Source organism: Miniopterus schreibersii (assembly GCF_964146895.1).
Source record: "Miniopterus schreibersii genome assembly, chromosome: 6".
Classification (NCBI taxonomy): domain Eukaryota; kingdom Metazoa; phylum Chordata; class Mammalia; order Chiroptera; family Miniopteridae; genus Miniopterus; species Miniopterus schreibersii.
Window position 1 is genome coordinate 7,854,892 of NC_138107.1, and position 25,139 is coordinate 7,880,030.

The window sequence follows — 25,139 nt, forward strand, 5'->3', positions numbered from 1 at the left end:
AGTGTACTCCTTCATTCTACTCTGTTCATTTCGTCTTTTTTTCCAAACATTTTATGAAATTCTTCAGACATAAAAAAGACAGAGAAGCCCAGTCGGCGTGGCTCAGTGGCTGAGCGTCGCCCTGTGATCCAGGCGGTCACGGTTCCATCCCGGGCAGGGCACAGGCCCGGGTTGTGGGCTCCATCCCAGCAGGGGCCGTGCAGGAGGCAGCCGAGCAGTGACTCTCTCTCATGTTTCTCTCTCTCTCTCCTCCCTTCCTCTCTCTGAAATCAATAAATATATATATAAAATTTTTTAAAAGACAAAGAATAATAAATGAACCCCTATGTTCATCTGACCCAGATTATGAGATAAAACATTGCCAGTGAAGCTAAAACCTCTGATGTACCCCTTCTGTCACATCTGCCCCTCACTTCCAGGCGCTGGTTTCAAATATCCTCTCTCATTTTTAAAAAGCAGTTGCATTTTAGACACTAAAAGCCAAGTGTCCTAATAAACGTTGAAGAGAAAGTATTTTATTAGATGGTTGGTTGCCTTTCCTTCTCTAATTTAAAACAAATACTTTTTTCAGAAAAAGCTGGAATTCTCAGGTTTGCTCACAGACCTGGAGTAGTTAAGGAATTTTCTTTGTGCAGCAGCGAGAATGACTGTTTTGATCACCAAGAAGAGAAGCAAGTAGGCTGAGGCTCATCCTGGCCCTTCCTTTCTGTCACCAGGAGGATTTCCACCCTTCATGTGGATTTTTTTTTTTTTTTAATTGAAAACTGCTGCTCACAAGCAGTAGTAGTGGCAGGTGGGCCCTGCAACGGCTCCTTTTATTCATCTTCAACTCTTTGACCTGTGGAGGTTTTTAAGAAAATGCCTAGAGCGCTTAGAAGGGACTCGAACACCCCCCTTACTTTTCCTCTAGTTGTCCCATTACCCTTAGGTTTTTTCCCTCACCTGTTCCTTCTAGCTTCCTTTCACTTTTGTTACAAAGGACCTAGTCTAAAGAGCAATCATAGGCCAAAGTCATGGTTTTAGGAAGTTTCAGAAGATTTATGACTTAAATGATGACATTGTGATCATTATAATTAAAACATTTTTAACTAACAGCAAAGGTAACACCAGTCTAGGGGGGGAAAGGGTTAAACCTATTAAGAAGGATGGCTTGCCGTGGAAATAACTAATTGTCGTAATGCGGTAAATTTTGCTTTGCTTTGCTTATATAGCTGCTTGAAGCTCCTCCTGGCCTTAACTGCCTGGACACACTGTAGTGGCCTTACAGTGGCTGGTACTGCTGGAAGACTGACCTGTGTTTCAGTGGATTTGCCAGCTCTTGGAGAACCTATGGTGATGTCCTCTGAGGTTTGCATGCTTTGACTTCCTTCATGCAAGTGCTTTTAGCTCCTAAGTAGATAATTCTCATTGGCATTGCGTGTTTACTAATCTCCTCGGCGTTGGCTGTCATGCTCTACCAACTCTCTCTGCCCCTAGCCCTCCCACACTCATCGCACAGTATCTTATCGCTTCACGGTGTAAACACTTCAGGTGGAGTGTTTGAGAACTTGTTAGGCCCCACGTCAAATGATGCAATTTTTCTTGACTACTTTTTTGTGTATAGACTTTCAACGGGGTCTGGTTCTTCTAGATTTTGAGGGCAGGGCAGAGGGTGGAGCTGAGTTGAAAAGCACATTATGGAAAATTTTTTCAAGTCAACCAGTGTTTACTATAGAAGGTGCTGGGGATAAGATGGTACCTGTCCGCCAAACCAGATGGTCATACTCAGGGGAAGGTGAGTTACAGCAGTTACTTGAACCAATTTCCACTCTCTGATTATGAAACAAGATAGAGTGATTTAAAAAATACTATAATAGAGGTATAAGTAAGCTACTGAGAAGACACAGGGATTAATTCGAACTTACCAGGAAGGCTTCACGGCAGAGATGTCATTTGAGCAGGGCTTTGAAGGGTAAATAAGAAAAGGCTTAGTAGGAGGGGATTAGGGAGGGTATCCCTGTTTGTGACTTGGGTAAATAAGAAATTGGAAGCCTGGAATGTTTGTTGTGAATTGAAGCATTGAGGACATTAAGGAATAGTAGTTGGAGGCAGAGTCGGAAGAGAAGCCTGATGCCAAGCCGGGGAGGGCCGTGAATGTGAGTCAGAGGAACTGAGAGGACAGGGTCCCCGTCTCATTGCTGCTGTGAGCTTCTGTGAGGGGAGCGTTCTGCTCCTGCAGTGTTGGGGTGAAGGGAGGGCAGTTGAGAAACTCACATCTCAGAGTCTTCTGTCCGGCCCGGGAGCATGAAAGCTGACTCTAGTTTTCAGTAGTCAGAAGGCTCCTAAACAGGATGACGAATCTCAGCATTACTTCCAGAGGTTAGTTTTGATTAATGTATCACAAAACTACCTGTTTGAAAGCTGAGGGAGTCTAGTGTTTTTTCATATGCAATATACTTTATCTTTCGGGACAGCGGCCTAGTTAAATTTACTTCTGAACAGTGCGAGTGAACTGAATGTTTGTAAACTGAATTATTTTACATGAGCAAAAAGGATTCTGTATTAAATTCTGTTGTAATATAGTTAATTTGATTATTTTAGAGCAAGATGGTATCCATTTTTTTCTCTGCTCTGTGCCCATTAATATATGCTTTAAATTTTTTTTCTCAACACCTTCAACTAAGAAATAAGTATTGAACTTTTAACCTTCAGAACATACTGACTTTTGTCACTTGCAAATGACAGAATTCTCTATTCTTAATTCAGAAATAACTTGTGTGAGTGGACTTACCACTTCTGGAGCACAGGTTGTTTGGGTCTAGGGGTTCTGCAAACCTTTTCTGGAAGGGCCAGTTAGTAAATATTTTAGGCTTTAGGGGCCATGTGGCTTTGTTGCAACTACTCGATTCTGCCGGGTCAGGTGAAAGCAGTCACACACAATACATAAACGAACAGGCATGGCTGTGTTCCAGTCAAATGTCATTTTCCAAAAAGGCAGCAGGTTGGGGTTGCTGGCTGTCGTCTAGAATTTTCTTCCACTTAAGCCAATTTCGTATCTGGGGAAGAAAAAAAAGAACAGGGCAAGATGCCAGTGATACTATTGCATAAGTAATTCCTGTAACTTAGGCAACTATGACTTGCAGGGGCCATTATTTTTAGGTTACACTGTATTGCCCTTGTATGTATAACCATAAGAAGAAATATTTTCTTCCATCTTCCTCTCCATCCTGCTCTACCTTCTCCCCAGATATTTGAGTGCCTCCCATGCAGCAGGTGTTGGGCTGAGTGCTGGAGATAAATGGTGGACGGCAGAGTGGCCTCTCCCCCCAGAGAGCCGTGCATTGGTAGACGTGCCAGGCAGCGGGCAAACAAAGTGGTTAAAGATCCTGATAAGCACTGTGATGTTTCGAAGCATCGTGCTGGGACGGATGACGGAAGTGGGGCCTTCTTTATAGAGAGTGTTGGGGGAGGCCTCTCTGGGAGGTCAAGTTAAGCTGAGGCCGGAAGTTGAGAAGGGACCTAATCATCCAAAACCTGCCGGGGGTCAGCAGGTAGTTATCCTCTCTCCCTTTCCCTCTAATGTCAGTGTAGGTGTGGATAAGCTCTTCAAATATTCAGAGACTATTAAAAGCATTTTATTTTATTTTTTATTGACTTCAGAGAGAAGAAGGGAGAGGGAGAGAGAGAGAGAAACATCAATGATGAGAGTCATTGATCGGCCGCCTCGTGCACGCCCCCTGCTGGGGATCGAGCCTGCAACCTGGGCATGTGCCCTGACGGGGAATCGAACCACGATCTCCTGGATCCTAGGTTGATGCTCAACTGCTGAGCCATGCTGGCCGGGCTTAAAAGCTCTTTTATAGGATATTTTCTCTCCTTTTAACTTTCTTTTCAGGCCAGGCTAAAAGCAGTAAGAAAAAAATGGAAGTTTTTGTCTCCTGGTTAATACATGCACGTACGTTCTGAGTGTACTTGGAAGCCGGCTCCCAGAATAAGGGTTTCGGCGTGTGGCCTGTTCCTCAGAGCCTTTGGGGTGTGTGAGGTTTGTCATGCATTTGTAAGGTTGAACCTCAGCTGTCCTTCAGTATGGCACTGCTGAAGATCACTCAGGTGCAGTGGGGCAGCGGGGCCCTCTGCTGGCCGTCGCCCCCAGTTCCCTGCTGCTGTGGCCAGGGCAGAGGGAGAGGCTCAGTGGTTAGGCCCTGGGACCTGCACAGGCCCCTGCCACAGTACCAGCTCCTTAGGGCAGGTCTCAGGAATACTTACAGGTAGGCTTGTGGACCCCTGGCGCCTGTGCTCTGCTGCTTTTTTCTTATCTGTAGCATTCTGCTTACTGCTGCTCTTGGCTTACCTGGCTACTGCTGCTTGGTAGAAGGCGAGGAGGTAGGTGTGGACTGAGCCTGTGGACAGAGCGAAGCTATCGTGATTCCCCTGCTGTCCCTGTGAGCTCAGTACCCAGCTACAGTCGTTTCACTTTATACTGATAGGGGATGTCGACGGATGCACAAGATGAATGTACACTGGGTCTGTGTGTGGTAGCTTTTTGAACCTTTGAACAGGAGGAGCATGTCCTGCTTGAAGTGACCGTCCTGCAGAAGCCTTGCCTAGATGAAAGTCACCATTTTGGCTTGGTTTGGGTTTTCAATTTTCATTATTGGGTATTTGTTTGTTTTTGTTTTGTTTTATTTGTTGTTTGTTTTCCATTTTTATTTTGTCCCAACATTTTCCTTTATAGTCCACCATTAGATATTGATCAGTTGAAGCTCATTTTAAGACTCGTTGGAACCCCAGGGGCTGAGCTTTTGAAGAAAATCTCCTCAGAGTCTGTGAGTTGATGCTTTGATTGTAACTATCTGCCCTGTTGGGAGCATCTCCACTTGCTTTCCATCAGTCTGTACTCTGACCTGGGTGTGTTTCTAAGCACGTGTGCCCTTTGTGTGCTGACTTCCAGGATGGGTGTGTGTGTGTGTGTGTGCGTGTGTGTGTGCGTGTGTGCGTGCATGCACACACTTGCATGCATGCACAGACACCCTCCTGGCCACATGCATGAGTGTGTTTTGTTTTCTCTCTATCTGGGTGCACCCTTGGACCACGGGAGCCTGTATTGGGCAGCAGGATCCTCGTAGTAGTAAATGAGATTTGAGATTCTAATTCATTCCAAGAGATTAATAGAAAATTTATATCTGTTCTCAGCCCTGACTTCATCTTTCTCAGAAGCGTCACATGTAGTCAAGGGCTCTTTTCACTTTTTGGTTGGTGTTTGTTCTCAGAGCATGAGGTTCACCATGTATTACTCTGCCGTCATCACTAAAATAATGACATGTGCATTGTCTGCACAGTTGCCCTTTTCCAGAAGCTCCTTGCTTTTTATTGCTGTAGAACAGACCGCCTGCACACCTGAGCGGTGTCAGTTCCTAACAGGGTTCCTCTCTGCCCCGTCCCCAAACCAGCAGAGGTTGCAGCCCATTCCTGGTGCCTCAGGGCCACAGGAGTAGGGTTGTGAGTCCTTCCTCCCACAGCCTGCCTTTGTAATTACAAATGTTAACAGCCGGAGAAAGAGCTTTGGCTAGTGCTTTCCTGCCTCCATGCAGGCGTTTACAGAGAAGCCCTGGGAACGCGCCTCTGGCTTCCTTTGGCTATGATTTCCTGCTGTTGGTCATTTTCTTGGGCAGGAGACGTGAGAGAAGTCATGAAAGCCCAGCCTTTCTCCCTTTTCCCTCTGTCTGCTGCCAGGCAGTGGATACAAGGGGAAGAGCTACGGAGCCGAGCGTCAGCAGTGCCTTCCTGGGCTCTCCCCCCAGCATTTCTGGCTGAAGGGGTCCCTTTGCCCAGTTGGGAGACTGCTGGGTAGCTTGAGACAGGCTCGAGCAGGTGAGTTCAAAGAGTTTGCCATCTCCCTGTCAAAGACTGTTGTCATCTGATATGTGTTCTGGTACATTCCTTAAAAGGACCACAAAGCCCAGGGCATTTACGAATTTCCACTCTGACGATGTAAGAGAATGTGCTGGCCCGATTGTATTTTGTCGTATCTGCTTATTTTAGAATGAGGAAGCAAAAGCACAGGAAGGCTGTGCCTTGCCTGAGTCACGCACTGAGTCACTTGGCAGAGCCGAGCGCAGGTCCCAGATGCTCCGATAGCACGGGCGGGGCCTTAGCTGTGTGCGACTGGGCACCGCGCAGAAGCCACTGTCGGAGCCCCACCAGGGGCGTCTTCTCTGCACTGGAGTGGGTCAGAGAAGACATGAGGAGATGCTTGGAGAGGACAGTTGTTTCACATGCCTTTGCTTAGAAAGATTGGCTAGTAGAGAGGACATGAGGACGGGGGAGTGGGGCTGAGAAGTTGGGTTTATTAATGAGACTAAGACAGCAAAGTCATGCCGCCCGGGGTGGCTCCCAGCAGCTCCTCCTCAGTGCCCCCTCCCGCCCCCAACCCAGCCATCTGCCCTATAGGTTTGTGCCATTCGTCACAAGGATTTCTAAAAGAAAGGGTGTGGGTGAAATAGTATTTATCTATCATTAAGCCACCGTTTATTTTTAAGAAAGAAACAACATCAAGTGCCTGACATCATATTGAGATGTCTTTTCGTGAAATAGGGCACATTGTATATATTACAAAGCTCTAAGGTAGAGTTGGGCAATAATAAAATTTCAGAACTTACTCAAATAATGTTATACTGAGTAAGGGCGACTATCCCTACGTAGTCATGGCCAGTGGATAAACGCTCAGAAGGGTCAGCAAGATTAATTTGACGTTAGTGATACTAAGTACCAGTTTTTTGTTTTTGTTTTTGTTTTGTTTTGTTTTTTTAAATATATCTTTATTGATTTCAGAGAGAGGAAGGGAGAGGGAGAGAGAGAGACAGAAACATCAATGATGAGAGAGTCATTGATCAAGCCCACAACCCGGGCATGTGCCCTGACCGGGAATCGAACCCCGATCACCTGGATCCTAGGTCGACACTCAACCACTGAGCCACGCCCGGCCGTGCAGTACCAGTTTTTTTAAAAGCACACGATGTGTGGGACATATAATATGAAAATAACAAAGCCAAGTGAGTAAAATTGTTTAAAGATTTTAAAAATCAAAAGAAAAATTCATTATTGAAGGAATGTAGAAAACAGGCAATGGCTATTTTCGTTACTCCTGAAAAGTAGGGAAATCGTGTAGAAAGTCAGCGAGTAGCGAGTGTGACACTGTGAGCAGGAGGGTGCGTGGTGGATGGGCTCACGGAGAGCAGGTTAGGGCGCGTAGGGTGCCCCGCGAGGAAGGGCGCAAATGGGTTGTGACGGGTGCCTAAGGAGGTAGAATTTTTGGGGCAGTAACCCCCTACCTATAGCAATTAGTGAAAGAACAAAAGAATCATATTAAGAAAGCAAAAAAAAAAGCTGTTTCACTGACTCACTCTCACATTTCTCTCTAGAAATTTATTTTTTCTAACTCCCGACAAGAAAGGGATATATATATAATAACCTATTTGACTAAAGGAGACAAAACAGAAAATGTTCAGACTGAGTGCAGGGCGGGGCAAACGCAGGTTCACAGTTGTGGGTATGTGAAACAGTTTATTCCTGTGTTATTACTTACTAATCATGGTATTATTTTCCGTACAAACAGCTGTGAACCTGCGTTTGCCCCGCCCTGTACCATTCACGGGGAAGAAGGGAGCGGTGGCAGGATTTTTAACATTTTAAAACCCAGCTGGTAGTCTGCTGTTTCTGGCTTACTTACCGGCCCCCTTTTTGGGATACTTCTCTTGCATGCAAAGCACTGTGCTGTGTGGTTTGTTTAGAGGTAAATCCAAACTTCGTTGTGAGAGTGTGAGGGGAACTTCATGCCACCTTTGACTGCGCCGGCGCTTCCCCGGTGGCCAGCCTTCCGCGCGTGTGCGCGGTCATCGGCGCGCTAGGGGATTTGAGTTCAGGGACTGAGCTAAAGGGGAGAGATGACTAAGGGAAGCCACAGAGAAGTGAAGGCGCTTGACCAGGGTGCTTCTTGACGACAGTGCTGCAACCGAAGGAGGGCACTCCTAGCCAACAGGAAAGGGAGTACAGCGAGGTTTTTATTGAGTTGTGTTGAGGATTTAAAAAAATGCCATCGCTTCTGCTTTAACAGGAACACATGGTAAACTAACAGTCCTCGTAATATTTTGGAGGAGGGGGGACTGTGTTAAAATTGATGGCACAGCTCAAAGAGAGAAGGCCGGAGTACAGCTGACACACGCGCTTGTTTACGTGGAACACCTCGTAGCGCTGTCCGGCCAAGGGATTGCAGAGGGTTTTTGCAAACGTCATCCCAGCTGTTTGTTAGGTGAGGTCAGCCTGGTCACCTGCTAAGCGGCTGTGGGAGAAATCACTGTGGCATGAGCCTGGGACTTCTGTTTGTCTTTGCCATGAGCTTCTAACTTCCCCCCCGCGTTCCCTTTCTTCACTCACCTCTCTGTTCATGGCACGCGTTTTAAATGTACCGCTACTAATGTCTCTGGAAGTTGGCAGTGCTTATCCACCCAGCACCCACCCATGCCTTACCTCTGGAGGGGTGGGGCCTTGGAGATCCCCAGAGCCCGTTCCTCAAAAATTTAACCTCTCCCTTAAATGGGCATGCTCGCTGGATATGTTCTTTTGTCCTGAGTTGAATCAAAATCTTCTGAATCCTCTCCATTTACCTGGCAAGCAAACGGGTTTTGGCCATCAGTACTTGAAAACAGTTCTCTGGCTGGCATCCTGGATCAAGGGGCAGTCTCTTTCCAGGGAGCCTGAAACATTTAATGCTAAAGATGATGCTGAAACCACAGAAGATTGTTCCTCTTGGCACAGCCAGCCACCGGCTCCGTGCCTCAGAGCCCTTGTGCCCGTCGCAGGAGCGCAGTTCCGGAGGCAGCCTTGGGCTCAGGCTGGGTGGGTGGGGCGGGAGGGGAGTAGGTTTTTTTATTTGTTTGGGGGTGGCTTTCGGCCTTTTAAAACTTGAATTGGAAGTTATTTTTCGCACCGTATGTTTAACAATGCCCTTGACTAGGCATCTAAGATATTAACCAGCTTCAGCAGATTATGCGTCTGACGGGGACACCCCCTGCTTATCTCATTAACAGGATGCCAAGCCATGAGGTGAGAACCAGTAGACTTCACAGGGATCAGTCGTGCAGAGGGCCACTTTCTGATTGATTGATTGATTGCCACTGTGTCACCAACACAGTTGTTATTGTCACTGAATGCTTGCATGTGCCTTGAGGGCTACTGAGGTACCCACAGCCTGTGCTATTTATTTGCAAGATGTTGATATTTGGGATAAAATGTCATCCAGTCCTGTGGATGGAGAATACAATTTATAGACCTGTACATGGAAATGATGTTACTTTTCTATTTGTGTTTTATGAACTTAGTGCTCAAGAGACTGTGGTTTCCTGGGTTCTGTGCCTGCGATTAGGGCATCGGATGGCTTTCAGCCAGAGGTGTGGTCACCGAAGGCATTAGCATGCTTTCCTAGTCATCAGGTTTTTTTTTATAACCAAAAGAGGATTCTTCATTTAAAAAAACTAAAATGTCTAACCACTAAATATAGTACTATAAGTACTTAAATATAAGTACTGTACTTAAAAGAATGCATAAGTAATATAGAGTAATTATGAATACCTATGTAGGGGTAGGTGCCCTTTTTTTTTAACCAGTTCTTAACTGTTAATCTAACTCTAGTTTTATCATCAGAGATGGTTGGGGCACTTTTTTCTAAGGTGCCCTATACTTCTGGGAACCAGGTTGGCATCACAGAGGTCCTCCCCTTAGCTACACCGAGGTCGTCTTCTTGTCTGTCTTTGTCTTGTTAGAGGAATGACTGTTCTCTACATGAGTCAGGTCTCTCTTTACCTCTGGCTTCCCTTCAACCTTTTTTTCTATGTGCTCAAGTAGGAAGAGATTGCAGCCATGTAGATAATTCAGTTCCTAGAACTTTCTGTTCGAATCGGAAAGATCCTCAACTGCTTTTCAAAGTGGGTCTGGCCTGTTCACTGCACAGGTAATGAGAAGGAGGTGAAGTTGGCCTAGCAACCAGAACTTCTTCTGCCCGTGTGTGTGTGTGTGTGTGTGTGTGTGTGTGTGTGAGAATGCACATACATGAGCACCTTTACTATTGAGAAATTGTAAGGAGGTGATTAAGATAGATTCAAAGAAGTTTTATCTCAACTACTCAGATGCCACTGATAATGAGATTTATTCATTGAAACGGAAGGTCATCGATATAGTTTAATACCTAGTATCTGGCACACACATTTATGAGTTACATTTGTATTTATGTAAGTATCCTCAAGACCAGTTTTTGTTTTTGTCTTGATTAGTCAGTCAGTCCTTGAAAAAATTTGGCACCTTGCATTCCTTAGAATGAAGCTCAGAAATTGGGAAGTTGGGAACATCCTTAGGAAATGAGGGCCGACTTCCCTTCTCAAGGCAGCAGCAATAGCGGCTGTTGCTGAGCCCTGCCTTGGGGCCCAGTGCTGTGCTAAGGAAGTGCTGGTTTGTTATCTGTAGTCCTCAGTCCACTCTGTGAGGCGGGCACTGTTACTGATCCCTTTCTACAGCTCAGGAACTCCACACTTCAAAGATAACAAGAAACCTGCCCAAAAGGTTAAAGTCAAGATTCAAATTTAAGCCTCTCCCAGCCCGGGGACCAAACTTAGAACAACTCCATTGGTAATATAGGTGTTGTTTATGTCAGAAATATAGTTTGAAGCTCTTTAATGGGTTTTATCTTGCTTGAGTAGCACAGTAACCGTATGATATAGGCAGACCACATACTAACATTGAATATTAATATTTTGCAGTTGAGGTCATTGATATTTCAGTCTTGCCCAAGAAGATGTAGCTTATACGTGGTAGGGGAAGGATTCCTGCCTGGGCCGTGTAACTTATAATCCACTATTCTTTATTGTTTCATTGGCTTAGTATTTTTTAAATGTCTTCAAGCTTCTTCAGATACCAAACTAAGCTTATGCTTGCTTGTTACCAAGATTACTTTGTTAGCAAGGTTTAATACTGGTGCTCTTTTGGTGTGCTGAGAGTGCCCACTAAGACAGGCACCATCGAGAGACTGCCAGTCCTAGACTTCCGTTAGGAGTACCAGTCTCTGTGCCGATTTTAGCTTTTAGGAAGGCCGTCTCAGAAAGGGCTACTTCTTAGATATCTTGGCCTCATTTTTTTAGCTTCTGATCCTCTGATCAGAAAGCTAGTGAAAAGGAACTTAATTGGTTAGCATTCTTGGCCACTTGAAATATAACTGCAATAGACACAGCAGGGATATAAATGAGGTAGTGATCATAAATAAGGGGAGTTAGGACGGCAGTGAGAGGGTCAAGTCTTGAATGACTCTCAAAACTGTCATAAACATTGGAGCCAGCAGACTGTCAGTTAACACTTGTTCCTGGACAGGACCAAGACGCGTTAAGTAGCATCGTTGAACAGAAAACCATTTTGAAAACCTTTTGTTTTTACAGGCAAGAAACTACATCCAGTCTTTGACCCAGATGCCGAAGATGAACTTTGCAAATGTATTTATTGGTGCCAATCCCTTGGGTAAGTTGACTGTATCCTCATGTCACAGCTAGGAAATTGGTTATGACGTAAGTTCGGGATCTGAAGCCTGTGACTTGCTCACAACTGCTTTCATTTCTTTTTTTGTTTTTTTTGGTTTGTTTGTTAATCCTCACTTGAGGATATATATTTTTAAATATGTCTTTATTGATTTCAGAGAGAGGAAGGGAGAGGGAGAGGGAGAGAGAAAGAGAGAGAGAGAAACATCAATGATGAGAGAGTCATTGATCAGCTGCCTCCTGCACGCCCCCGACTGGGAATTGAGCCCGCAACCCGGGCACGTGCCCTGGCCGGGAATCGAACCCTGATCTCCTGGATCCTAGGTCGATGCTCAACCTCTGAGCCACGCCCGCCGGGCACAGCTGCTGTCATTTCTTACCCAGGCTGAGGGTAGGAACAGCCGGCACAGACTGTGAGCTCCCTGCTCTGCCGGTAGCCTTCTGTGCTGCGGGCCTGTCATCTCTTTTTCTGTGCCTCAGAGACTTAAACCGTTCTCACTGTGGGGCTAGTTTGCCGCCTCGGGCGTTAAGGAATGGTGCCATGTTCCTGCCGCAGCACTTCCAGGACCCTTGGCAGAGGGACATGGTGGTGGCAGCTGCAGGGTAGATGCTGCTGGCTGAAGAAGGACCTGCCTGTTCCTTACAGCTGGGACGCTGGGTGCTTCAGTCGGCCACTGAAGGAGGTGTCGTCTGAGGCGCTAACGCCCTGGCTCAGCACAGTGGACAGTGGTGGACGCAGAGAACTCAGACTGGGACCTCCCTGTGACAGGAGGGGAGCGAGGAGAGGCTATGACAATAATATGATCAGCCTTCTCACTTTCCTCAAGATTCTATAGTGGGTCACCCTGCTCAGGGGTCCCCGCAGCTGTGCCTCGGGCAGGAGGATTCTTCAGAAGTTGGAGCGAGGCCAAGTGCTTTTACCTTTTACACACTTCATTGTTGTGATTGTTGACTGGTTTCAGTGTCACTTTGGTCATCCTCAAGTAGCACAGGTGCTCATGCTCTGAAGCGTGGGGCGAACACGGGTGAGTTCCTGTTCCCCCTGGAGGTGGCGGGTTTGTGAGGTCTCAGCTGGTCACCCTCGCTTCCAGGAATGCATCCCCAGGCTCCTCAGGGTGTGTGGAATTCAGTTTTCGGGCTGGTTTAGGTTGGCATCTGCTCTCATAGGCTGTGTGTAACTTATTTGAGCTGTTTTATCTAGTTCAGGGATCTGTGAGAAGCTCTCTTTGAGTCATAAGTGCTCCAGGAATTTGAGAGATGATGTGTGCCGGTAGCTTTCTTGTCTGTCAGCCTGCTCTGGATTTTTTTTCATCACATCAGCTTACGTGTTAGACACGGCAGTGCTTACTGTTTGACTTCTGTTCGCTGACTCAGGTTTGTTTATTCATCTTTCTGGAGAAGGGGGGATATGTGTGTGTCCCAGCAGCTTATTTAGGTCACCTCTCTCCTGATAGGTATCTCCTTCTCTGGAATCATGACATTTAAACATTCAAAAGGACTAGATACCACTTAGCGACGCAGACTGCGAGTGAGTTGAGTGGAGGCGTTGGGCCATCTGTGCTCAGCGCTGCAGTTCTCGGAACTTAAACGTGCCTGACAGCCCGCTGCCAGGCAGTGACCTCATAGAGTCTCTTCTTGCAGGTATCTGAGACCATGGTGCTACTGACCACAAACTTGTGCCCAGCTATTAACCGAGCAGGGATCCACCAATAACATAAATATTGACGTCTGCTTTGTCAGCCACTGACTTCACGTTTCACCATTACCCTCAAAACGTGAATTAAAACGTAAACTGCCCTTCGGTGTGGCGTGTGCATTCGTATCTGTCAGGGTCTTAGCAGGATCTCTTTCTTACCCCTGACCTATTCCTGATCAGTATTGGTTCTGAGGACATGGTCCTTTTTACCCTCGGGGTGGCACAGACCATGTGATTCAAACAACAGCTGGTAAAGTTTCTTTTTTCTCAGAAGAGAAGAGTGTAGGTCCAGGCATTTCTCCCAGTGCTTTAAAGTGTAAACTTAGGAACCCGAGTCAACACATAAGTATTTACCTGATTCCCCTGTACCCCTCTGAAACCACAGTCTCTAGATTTCTCTGGAAGTCACGCTGCAGGACGGGGTCTCTCAGCCTCGGTGTGCACAGCAGCAGTCTCTTCAGGAACGTGGCTCCTCTTCACGCCCCACCCCTGCCCCTTTCCGTGATGAACGGACCACCAATAATTTGCAAAGCCTCAGAAGCCTTGCTTCCTGGAAGTGGCCCCTGTGGTCGTGTCAGTGTTTATCCTGCACCCTCCTGAAACGCAAAACATCCTCATTTCACAGAATCAGAAAAATCACCATTTGGTGACCCCTGATGAAATAATGGCCGTGAAGAAAAGCCTCAAGTGAAAGGACCTTGAGGGCATTGACGTGGTTTCAAAATACCCCACAGATTATCTGCTGAGGGCAAAAAGCAGCAACCCTGTAACCAAATTTAGCATCGTTCTTAATAGACAAATGGCCTTAATGCTCCAAGTCACAGTCACCTATGAAACATTCTTGTCGAAAATGTTAAACCCAATTCTTAACCAAATTTTTAGATCTAACATGGTTTTTAGGAAATACAAGGGATAGAGGAAAACAAGGGTGTACATATATGATGGATATTCTCAAGACAGCTGGACTGTCTTTTGAGGTCTGAACAGGAGAAAAGGGGGGGTTATTGTAGATTCAGAGAAACTAAAGAAACCCAGTCAAATGCAGCGTGCGACCCCCGAATTGGATCTCGGTTTGAACGAGGTGGGTATAAAAGACAACTGGGGATAATCGGAGATATTTTAACTTGAACTGGATTTTAGATATCTGGGAATTATTTACTTGTCAGATGTGATTACAGTCTTATGATCTCATAGGAAGATGTCTTTATGCTGAAATTCTTATTTTAAAATGGGTTAACAAAAAATACAAATGACATACAAAATGTTAATTGTTGGGTATGGGTGTTCAACATACGAGTATTCATGGTATTGTTTTATATATTGAAATTTTTCACAGTGAAAAATTTAAAAATAAAATATCACTTTATCCAAATACCACGTCTCCCACCCACCCACCCATGTTAAAACCTCAATTTGTCCATTGTTTGAAGACCCGTTTAATGACTCTTCATTTGCTTTATGTTAGTAAATAAACAGTGAAGGGGGTCAAAAAAGTTGGAAAATTAAAAACTAGCCCTCCTTACCTCTCCTCAGTCACTTTAGCTTAAGGCTTTCACTTGGACACAGTTTGACTATGGTGGTTTGACATGGACACACCACAAAAGCTTGTTCAAACAGAATCTCTTATAGTTTAAAAAATCTTCAGTAATGTATTTTTTTATTGAGGTAATGAATATTTTTTTAAATTTATCTTTATTGTTGAAAGTATTACAGATATCCCCCTTTCTTCCCCCATTGATCCCCTCCCCCCTCTCCAGGCCTTCACCACACTATTATCTGTGTCTATGGGTCATGCATATATGCATATAAGTTCTTTGATTAATCTCTCCCCCTCCAAACCCCACCCCTGCCTGCCCACTGAGATCCCTCAGTCTGTTCCATGCCTCCATGTCTCTGGATCTATTTTGTTCCTCAGTCTGTTTGTTTATTAGATTCCACATATGAGTAAGATCATGTAAAACTGAATCAGGAAGAATCAGGAAACCTGAATAGGTCAATAACAACTGATGAAATTGAAGCAGCAATTAAAAAAACTCCCAGCAAACAAAAGCCCTGGTCTGGACACCTTCACAGGGGAGCTTTCTAATTCTTTAAGTTGTAGAGTTAGATAGTTTACTACAAATTTTTCTTGCTTTTTGAGGGAGGCCTGCAGTGCTATGAACTTCCCTCTCAGGACTGCTTTCACTGTGTCCCATAGATTTGGGGTGGTTGTATGTTTATTTTCATTGGTTTCCAGGAAGTTTTTGATTTCTTTCTTGATCTCTTTGGTAACCTATTCATTGTTTAATAACATGCTATTTAGTCTCCATGTGTTTGAATGTTTTTGAGTGTCTTTACTGTAGTTGGTTTGTAATTTCATGCCATTGTGATCTGAGATGTTTGATATGATTTCAGTCTTCTTGAGCTTGTAGAGACTTGTTTTGTGTCCTAACATGTGGTCTATCTTTGAGAGTGACCCATGTGCACTTGAGGGGAATGTATATTCTGCAGCTTTGGGGTGAAATGTTCTGTAAATGTCAATTAAATCCATCTGATATGGCGTGCCATTTAGTCACTGTTTCTGTGTTGACTTTATGTCTGGAAGATCTATCCAGCGAAGTCAATGGGGTGTTAAAGTCCCTGACTGTGACTGTATTGCTGTTGATCTCTCCCTTCAAGTCCTTAAGGTTATTATTGATAGGTCCTTATTTATTGCCATTTTAATTCTTTATGCCTATGTTTCTCTCTCTGTTTCTTCTAATGACAGCAGTCCCTTTAACATTTCCTGCAATGGTGGTGATAAACTCCTTTAGCCTTTTTTTTTTTAATCTAGGAAGCTCTTTATTTCACCATCTATTTTGAATGATAGCCTTGCTGGACAGAGTAGTCTTGGTTTCAGATCCTTGCTTTTCATTACCTTGAATACTTCATGCCATTCCCTTCTGGCCTGTAGAGTTTCTGATGAGAAGTCAGCTGACAACCTAATGGGAGCTCCTTTGTAGGTAACAGATTGCTTTTCTCTTGCTGCCTTTAAGATTCTCTCTTTGTCTTGAATTTTTGACGTTTTAATTATGATGTGTTCTACCTCTTTGGGTTCTTCTTGCTTGGGATTCTCTGTGCTTCCTGAACTTGTGTGACTTTTTCCTCGATCAGGTTAGGGAAGTTTTCTGCTATTTTTTCAAACAAATTCTCTACCCCTTGCTTATTTTATTCTCTTCTTCTTCTGGCATTCCTATAATATCGTTACATGTCGTGTTGTCCCACAGCTTCCTTAGACTGTCCTCCTGTTTTTTGTTTTGGGTTTTTTGGGGGTGATTTTTGGAATCTCTGATTCATTGATTTTTTTCTGCCCTGTCTTCTAATTCTTTGATCTGATCCTCAGCATCCTCTAATCTGCTGTTTATTCCTTCCAACGTATTCTTTATTTCTGCTATGTCATTCTTAATTTCCTTCATAATTTCCATATCTTTTCTCATACTGTTGAGCATCCTTACCGTCAGTATTCTGAACTCTATATCTGATAGTTTGCTTATTTTCATTTCATGTAGTCTTTTTCTGGAGACTTCTCTTGTTCTTTCATTTGGGGCTTGTTATTTTGTCTCTCCATTTTGGCTGCCTATTTGGGTTGTTTTTGTGTATTAAGTGGATCTGCTAGGATCCTCCTTTTTGGAAGGTCTCTGGTGCAGGCCGTTGTCAGACGCTGTTTGTGACTGGCCTTGTTTGGAGCTATCAACAACCCATGGTTTGTGGTTCCCTCTGTTGGGGTTGGGTGTGTTTGGACAGGACCAAGATGCACACTGAAATCTGCTTTTCCAAGGCCCAGGTCCAATAATGTATTCTTAAAAAATAATACGAAATACATACACACACACACAGGAGAAAAGTGATGATATGTCCTGGAGCAAACACTCTGGAGGAAATTCTTTGTTTAGGTTTGAAGAGCCAAAGCTGTGTGTTTGCTTAATAAGGCATAATTTTTTGGAAACATGTTAAAAATAAAAACTCTTCCCTTTTTTTGTTCCAATCTGTGGACTAACAGCTGTCGACTTGCTGGAGAAGATGCTTGTACTGGACTCGGACAAGAGAATCACAGCAGCCCAAGCGCTCGCACATGGCTACTTTGCTCAGTACCATGATCCTGACGATGAGCCGGTGGCCGACCCTTATGACCAGTCCTTCGAGAGCAGGGACCTCCTTATAGACGAGTGGAAAAGTAAGGCATAAAGGCAGCATTAACATCTAGCTTGAGAACTTAGATTTGAAAATCATTCCTGGGTGAGCTGCTAACTAAAAGCTGTGGAAAAATAAAATTTCTGGCTGTAACCAGCTCATTAAAACTTGTGATCAGGGTCTCGTGCAGAGTCAGTGTGCCCCTCTGTTGGAAACTTGAAGATGGTCACACTCTCCGAGCTGTGAGATGCTCACGACTGCTCTAATTTTGCGCACAGCCCCTCACTTCTGCCTAGATCTTTGAGGTTCTCAGAATCTTTCTCTTTACAGCATCTCTCTAAGATGAGTAGGGGAAGGGATATTTTTACAGTTGATACAATTGAGGCAAAAAGAGTTTATCTTACCTGTTACCTTAGACCTAGTTACGGACACAGCCGGAAATGGAACCTATGTCTCCTGTGTGTAACCTCATATTCTTTCCATGAAACACAAGTTCAGAATGCCAGGTAGCTGCCCAAAGCCAGGCTTTTCTGTTGCTGTAGCTTGTGGGAGTTATTCTTAGCTTTAAAGAAGAGGCACTGGGCAATGACCAAAACAAGGGAAAAATGGATTTTTATATGTGTCCTTGAACTTCTGTGTAATCGCTTGATCCATTAGGATATCATACACAAGCAGCAAATAGTTCCTTGAAGTGGCCCTCCAAGCACTGGCCTGGACAGGGAGGGAGGGTCTGAGCCTGGAATTACAGTGCCTGCCGGCAAAGAGAATCGCCTGAACTCTCATGCCCTGCTTTCCTTCCAATCCCTAGGCCTGACCTACGATGAAGTTATCAGCTTCGTGCCTCCACCCCTTGACCAAGAAGAGATGGAATCCTGAGCACCTGGTTTCTGTGCTGTTGCTCCCATTTCACTGTGAGGGGAAGGCCTTTCACGGGAACTCTCCAAATCTCATTCAAGTGCCTCTCGTTGCAAAGATCTCCTCCATGGTGGAAGGGGTGTGTGCGCGTGCACGCATGTGTGTTAGTGTTTGTGTGTCTGTCTGTCTTTGTGGGAGGGTAAGAGACTATCAGCAAACTATGATCACAGTGGCTTTCCGTGGAGTTCCAGACGCCCATGGCAGCCTCTGCTTGCGCTTCCTCGTGAGTCAGCTCAGGTAGGCAAGAGCTGCCATCGTGTTAGGGTTTGTTAAATGCACAGTAAAAATATTAAACGTCCCACATCCCAGTCATGCTTTTACCATTTGGCCTCTCCTGTGGCCCCACCTTGATGGTGGGGGGCCACCTCGACCACAGGAGCTGCTTCAGATCGGGAGCGTCCCTCAGCGGTGCGTGCAGCCAACAAGGACCAACTGGCGTCTGTGCACTAGTCTAAGAAGAACTTGCTTTGTGATTCTCAGAACTCAGCAGGTGTATCTGGAACTATAAATATGTTTGTGCCTTAAAAGGAGAGAAGATCGTGCGGCAGATGAAGCTCTGAGCCAGGCGAGTAGTCGGCTTGTTGGACGGCCACTCGTGAAACAGGGAGCCTCGGAGGCACCGTGTGTGCGTGTGTGGGCATGCATGTCTGTGCTTCCCTCTCAGCCCCCATTTCTCTGCTCACCCCACCTTCAGTGCAGAGGCCTCCTGAGCATTGGCCCCGGAGCCAGAGCCGGTTCTCGCTGCCCCTGTACTTCCTGTGTGCTCTCTCTTCCTAGCAGGGTGGCGATGTGTTCTGCACGTCTTGCTGTTTGAGCATGCACAGCTGCTTGTCCTGTTTTTTTGGGAGCCCCTGGTGCCAGGCGAGTTTGCCAGTGAGGACTTTTTGGGTAGTTCAGAACCCGTGTCACCTTGGCTGATGCTGTGGGCAGGTGACATCATCTTCTCATCAGCCCCCAGTGCTATTTTGTGTTGAACACAATTGATACTCCAGGTGCTTTTGATGTGAAAATTATGAAGAAATGGAACAGATGGATATATAGCATTTTCTTTCTTGCCATCTGGTTTTCAACAGACTGTTTTTGGGGAGCCATCACGGGAAAGATAGGGCTTTTCCCAGGAATATCTCCGACTTTGGAAAACACGTTGTTCCCGTCCCTCCCAGTAACCAATGCTAAGAAATGCCGAAATCAAGTGAAAATAAAAACGCTCATGAGGCCAGAATTCCTTTGCTATTTTTGTCTAAATAAGGTTATTTTTTAAGGAAAGTAATGAGGTGTCTTTTCCACCCTCTCTGGGAAAGGGTCTTCTTGGCAGCTTACCGTTGACTTCTTGGTCTCAGTTTAGGGAGAAATGAATTTTGTATATTGCGGGAATCCTTTGAGAGTGTGATTCCTTTGGATGGGGAGAAAGGGCAGATTATTTTAATATTTTGTATTTTCAACTTTATAAAGATGAAATATCCTCAGGGGTGGAGAAGAGTTGTTTTCATAATTTTCTGAATTTCAGGCATCTTGTGCTAGATGAGGGCCATGTATTTAAACCTTTTGTGAAATGAGAAAGTGTAAAGCCACTTCCAGTGTTGGCCACGTGACAAACCTCGTACTGGGGCCAAGGGTTTCCATTTCTGTCACAGTGCAGTGCTCGTACCCCAGAGGGACAGGTAGGGCCCACGTCCGCCGGGGCGAGAGGCAGGAGGCAGGCTGGCGGCAGGCGCGCCGCACCCAGGATGGTGCCCTCCTTAGAGGAAACGAATAGAGGCCTCGTCTCCTCGGTGCGCGGTTCAAATCGCCACAGCCCACGGCAGGACGAGTTCGTCGGCATGTTGGGCTGTAAGTGCCCGTGTGATTTCCGACGGACACGCTGCTCTGAGTCCTTCCCATCAAGGCCTTTGCCGTTGTGACCCTCCGGTTAGGAGGCTGACGGCGCCTGGAGCCCGGACTCAGCAGGCGGCTGCCCCTGGGGCCGAGAGTCACGCTCCCACCTCCTGGTTCCTCTGAGCGGAAAGCAGACGAGAGAATGCGGGAACTGCCATTTTATTTGTACTCATGAACTTGGCCATAATCAGTTATGCCCTGTAGGACATCATACAATACCACTGGTCAAAATAAAGCCTATTTTTCAAATTTAGTGAGTTTCTCCATTTTATCGTCGTTTTCTCTTGATGGTTTTTCTTTACTGCTCAATACGGTTTTATAGCAACGTCCTTTCAACTGTGGCCTCACGTTCACTTCTGACAGATCTTAATATTACTCCTAAAATTTAGAAAACATTGATAGAGCTCCTCGGCTGTACGTTTGTGGTAAAGCAGATCTGAGACTTAGAAGCGAAGGGGTAAAGCGGAGAGCAAATTAACTATAACGTGGCAGGCCCTCTGCTGCTGCCCTTTGGGGTCAGAGTGGCCTAGAATGGGGTCAGACTGAAAATGGTTTTTACATTTTTAAATGGTTGGAATAGGAACAGTATTTTTGTAGCTTGTGAAAAATAATATTGTAAAATTCAAATTTCAGTGCCCATAAATAAAGTTTCATTAGGACACGGTCACACATCGGTTTAGGTATTGTCTGGCTGCTTTGGGGAAACAGTGAGAGTTGAATAGTTGCGGCAGAGACCATGTGGCCTACAACGTCTAGAAGTTACACTTTTGCAGAAAAAGTCTGCCGACCCCTGGCCTAGGATATCCATTTCCTCATTTGTAAAAGGAAGTTTTTTTAAAGTAGGTGTTTGGGTTCTGTTCAGCTTTGACATTCCAAGACTATCTGTAGAGAGTATGTTTTTCTTTTAAATTTTCGATGTGTACCTCTGTGTACATTGTTTATACACCTTTTTAATCTTTTTATTAATCCTTACCCGAGGATAATTTTTACATTGATTTTTAGAGAGAGTGGAAGGGCGAGGAAGAGGGAGGGAGGGAGGGAGAGGGAGAGAGAGAGAGAGAAACACCGATTCGAGAAAGACGCATCCATTGGTTGCCTCCTGCACCCGCCCCATCCAGGGCTGTACCTGCAACCCAGGTACAGTGCCCTTGACCGAGAATCAAACCTGAGACCCTTTTGGGGGGGGGGTCAGCACTCTAATCACTGAGCCACACCAGCCAGGGCTGTTTAAATATAGACCTTTAAAGCAAATGTATTTTATGACTCTTGTCTGTGGCCCTCGACAATATTTTTCATCAATGTTTTTCTCTCTCTCTCCATCCCCCTTCCTGTCTCTCTAAAATCAATTTAAAAAAAAAAATTTTTTTTTAAATGCCTTGATACCTCGAGAGGAAGTACAAATGTGAAAAGCCTGTTTAAAGGCCCAAGTATATCCTTTTTGGTGGGAAAGGAAGATATTAGATCTTAGGCAGTTCAGAAGAAAGTATATTCAGTACTGGACTAAGGCTATTCAATTTCTCAAAATAAAATGAGGTGGGTGTTGAGTGAATAAAGTTATCCTTTGTTCAGAAGCTCTTCAGTCATCTACAAACAAAACTGAGTGATTAAACTGAGGTATGACTGCGAGATTTTCTGAGATAGGCAGGTGATGTGTTACAGTGGAAAGAATACTGGGTTTTGAAGCCACACAGACCTGGGTTCGAATCCTGGCCCAAGCTCTTGTCAGTATGTGACCCTGGGGTAACAGCTTCTAGCTTTCAAGTGATTGTAAAGATTAAATGAGATAACAGACCTCAGTGAGCTCACTGTGTTGTGGGCGGGAGGTACTGGTTTGCATCTCGCTCCAGTGGGCCTTGGGCACTGAGGCGCTCCTGTGGAGTGGGGTGCTCTGCCTCTGGGAACTGAGCTGCTAAAACCGTCTTGGAGGAGAGCTGAAGACGAGGTGGCCGGGGCTGGCGCCAGTGCAGTTTCTGGAAAACCGCCACTGAAGTCGGAGGCTGTGGTCTGAGTGACTGCCCCAGCCAGTGGGATGCTGCTGTGCTGCAGGCCCGTTTGATTAATTCGGTTTAAAGAATGTGCTTCGTTTAGAAGTGAGGAAGTAACCTTAAGTCCAATTCTGCAGTTACGTATATGACATTATGTATATATATGTACATATGCCACCACTTTTGAGTGTCATTTGAGGGGGGAAAGTATGTATGTAAAACCACATGACCAGTCTGACCTCCCGACAAGGACCAGCAGTTCTCGACTCTTATCAGAGGCAAAACCTCTCGTATAATTACTTTGTAACGTCCCTTTCGTGATCCTGAAGTTCATAGGTAGCATACAGATACACAATTTCGGAGGAAATGTCACGATCATACGCGTCAGGGTGTGAATGTTCGGGCATAACCGTGCAGACGACAGGGCAGCTGGCGGCCGGCACCTGAGCGTCGGCGCCTCGACGGTGACGACTGCGCCTTGCTGTGCTCACGTTCCGCCCCCGACTGCCGGCAGCCGCGTCACTTCCTGAGGCTGGTGAGCAGCGCTCGGTAAAATTGCAAGCAAAACAAGTTTTTTTTAATTTTTATTTTTTATTTACTCAGTGTGATCTCGGACAGTTTAAGTACATTAATACGTAAAAAAAACTTGGTGTATTATAAAGTCCAGTAGCGGTCCAGGCTCGGGTGACCTGGTTTTGCATCTTCCGTGAGGTAGCAGGACGCATGTGTGACAGGAAGCATCTGTCACCGGGACTCCCACTGCAGGATGGCTCCTGCACGCTGGAAAAAAAAAAAAAAAAGCCCTGGTCACTGTGACGACAACCAGAAATGGCCCCAGATTTGCAAAGTGCACCGGCTGAGAAGTTCTGACATAGATGAAATGACTCAAGGGATGTGGAGCCCTGAGAAGTGAAACCTCTAAATCAAAGGACAGATGTGACTTTGTATTCTCTCTCCTTCACCCCCCCCCTACTGAAAAGTACTTTATTGAACCCCTCCTGCATATTAGGCAATTAATATTCTTACTTGTATATGCTATACAAGTAATGACTCAAGTTCACGTCCGGAGTCACGTTGCAGTGGAGGCTGGAATCAACGGGTTGTCCTGCTACCAGCATCGGAGGACTCCTAGTCCCAGGGATCTGTGGCATTGACATTAGATGTGCCTCTCTTGGTTTCTGAAAGAAAAGCAAGCCCGGCCGGGCCTGGCTCAGCGGTTGAGCATCGACCCAGGATCCAGGCGATCGGGGTTCGATTCCCGGTCAGGGCACATGCCCGGGTTGCGGGCTCAATCCCCAGTCGGGGGCGTGCAGGAGGCAGCCGATCAGTGACTCTCATCATTGATGTTTCTATCTCTCTCCCTCCCCTTTCCTCTCTCTGAATCAATAAAGATATATTTTAAAAAAAGGAAACTAAAAAAATGTATTCATTCTGCATAATTTCCCAAAGGACTTGCTGGCTGATGCTGGCCAAGTAGAGGAGTCAAAAGGGCGCCCCTGTCCATGGCGGCCGCAGCGGGGCACCATCTCGCCCGGCACCACGGGGCCCTCCCAGCCCCCAGCCCCCAGCCCGTCTCCGGGCTCCCTCCTCACCTGCGACGGAAACGCTCCGCCAGGCCCCTGAAGCCCATCACCCCGTCTCACTCTCTGTGGGCTGCTGCTCTCCCCGAACAATGCCACGGTGTGCGGGCGTCCCTCCGCCTAGAACCTGGCCTCCTTCCCCAGCCCTCAGGCTACCTTTCCATCCGTCCGTCTGTAAATCTTCCCTGACCATCCCCAGGCTGGGATCAGGTGTCCCCTCTGTGTGCTTCTCGGACTCGTCCACGTAATCGGTGGCACCGGTCACACTGATGTCACTGCCTGGTGTTTGGGTCACCTGCTCCAGAGAAAAAGACAAAGGATCAGGACGCCAGCTCTGGAGCCAATCTGCCTGGGTCCAAAGCCCAGCCCCTCTGTCTCCTAGGGGCACAATCTTGGGCAAATTTCTTACCCCCTCTGAACCCGCCTCGTAGAGCTGTTGGGAGGGTTCAGTGAGTTAAAACGTGAAGCCCTCGGCATACGTTACACGCTCAATAAGCGTCGGCTCTTGTTTACTACCAGTGCCCCTTCACCCACCTGGCACCTGGCACAGTGGGCATCGGGTCTGGATTCTCTGAGTCAGAGGGTGACTGTCATCTTTTAATCATCGCATGTCATCTTGTCCTCGGCTTCCTGTTTCGACAGCAATCTCCAGAAGCAGAGATGACCTAGAGCAGGACACCAGACAGGTTCAGGTTATCTGCCAAGCTCCCAGTCGGAGCAGAGACCAGCGTCGGGAGAACCGGGTCCGGATTCTCTCGCCTACATCTCGCCGTGTGGTTCAAGTCGGATGCACGACAATTTCAGGACTGGAGCGAGAATCGAAGGATTGTTGAGGGTGGCCGGCGGCCAGACAGGCGCTCCCGTTGGCCCTCCCTCTGCCGCTTTACCATGAAAATATCAGGGGAAGAGAAAGGGACCTGGGGGCCGGTGTGGCATCGTCCCCCTCAGCCATTCCACAAATACCTATTGGGCTCCTTGGCATCAGGCCCGGGGAACGCGGGAAAGAGTAAAAGGTCCCTGTCCTCGTGGGGTCGACATTTTTTCGTGGGAGTCCTAGGCCTGTGTGTCCCCCAGGGCGTTACTCGAGGGCTGGCTCCACTGGCAGGGCTGCCCGCCAGCCGCGTTCCAGGTAGTGAGGGGGGGCATCACCCACCAGCATTGCTCAAGCCCACTTCCTCCGGGCCATGCTCAGGCCTGACAGCTGGCGGCCAGCTCTGCCCGGCGACAGGCAGTGACTGTCTGATAATGGCAGCTGACAGCGTGCTTGTGGTGGGGCGTGTCCCCCTTTGGAGGCTTCCTGCCCCCCCACGAGCCCCACCCTGCTCCCGGTTAGGAAGCACCCCCACCCCCAGCCTCTCCCACCTCCTGTGTCCCGTCACTTGCGCCG

The 25,139-nt window shown here is 46.5% G+C and overlaps 1 protein-coding gene across 2 annotated transcripts in view; it reads left to right on the top strand.

The window, feature by feature from the left end:
* Positions 1–20,440, top strand: part of MAPK14 (mitogen-activated protein kinase 14) — a 68,444-nt gene extending 48,004 nt beyond the window's left edge. Inside the window, exons 9-12 of one of the 2 annotated variants that reach the window (XM_081141083.1) lie at positions 4,726–4,805; positions 11,457–11,535; positions 17,267–17,440; positions 18,206–20,440. In XM_081141083.1, the coding sequence (XP_080997209.1) occupies positions 4,726–4,805; positions 11,457–11,535; positions 17,267–17,440; positions 18,206–18,273 (401 nt within the window). In that variant the 3' untranslated portion in view covers positions 18,274–20,440. Of the gene's footprint in view, positions 1–4,725; positions 4,806–9,001; positions 9,082–11,456; positions 11,536–17,266; positions 17,441–18,205 lie in introns of both variants that reach the window. The other variant, XM_081141084.1, reaches the window with a different exon arrangement.
* The last annotated feature ends 4,699 nt before the right edge of the window (positions 20,441–25,139 follow it).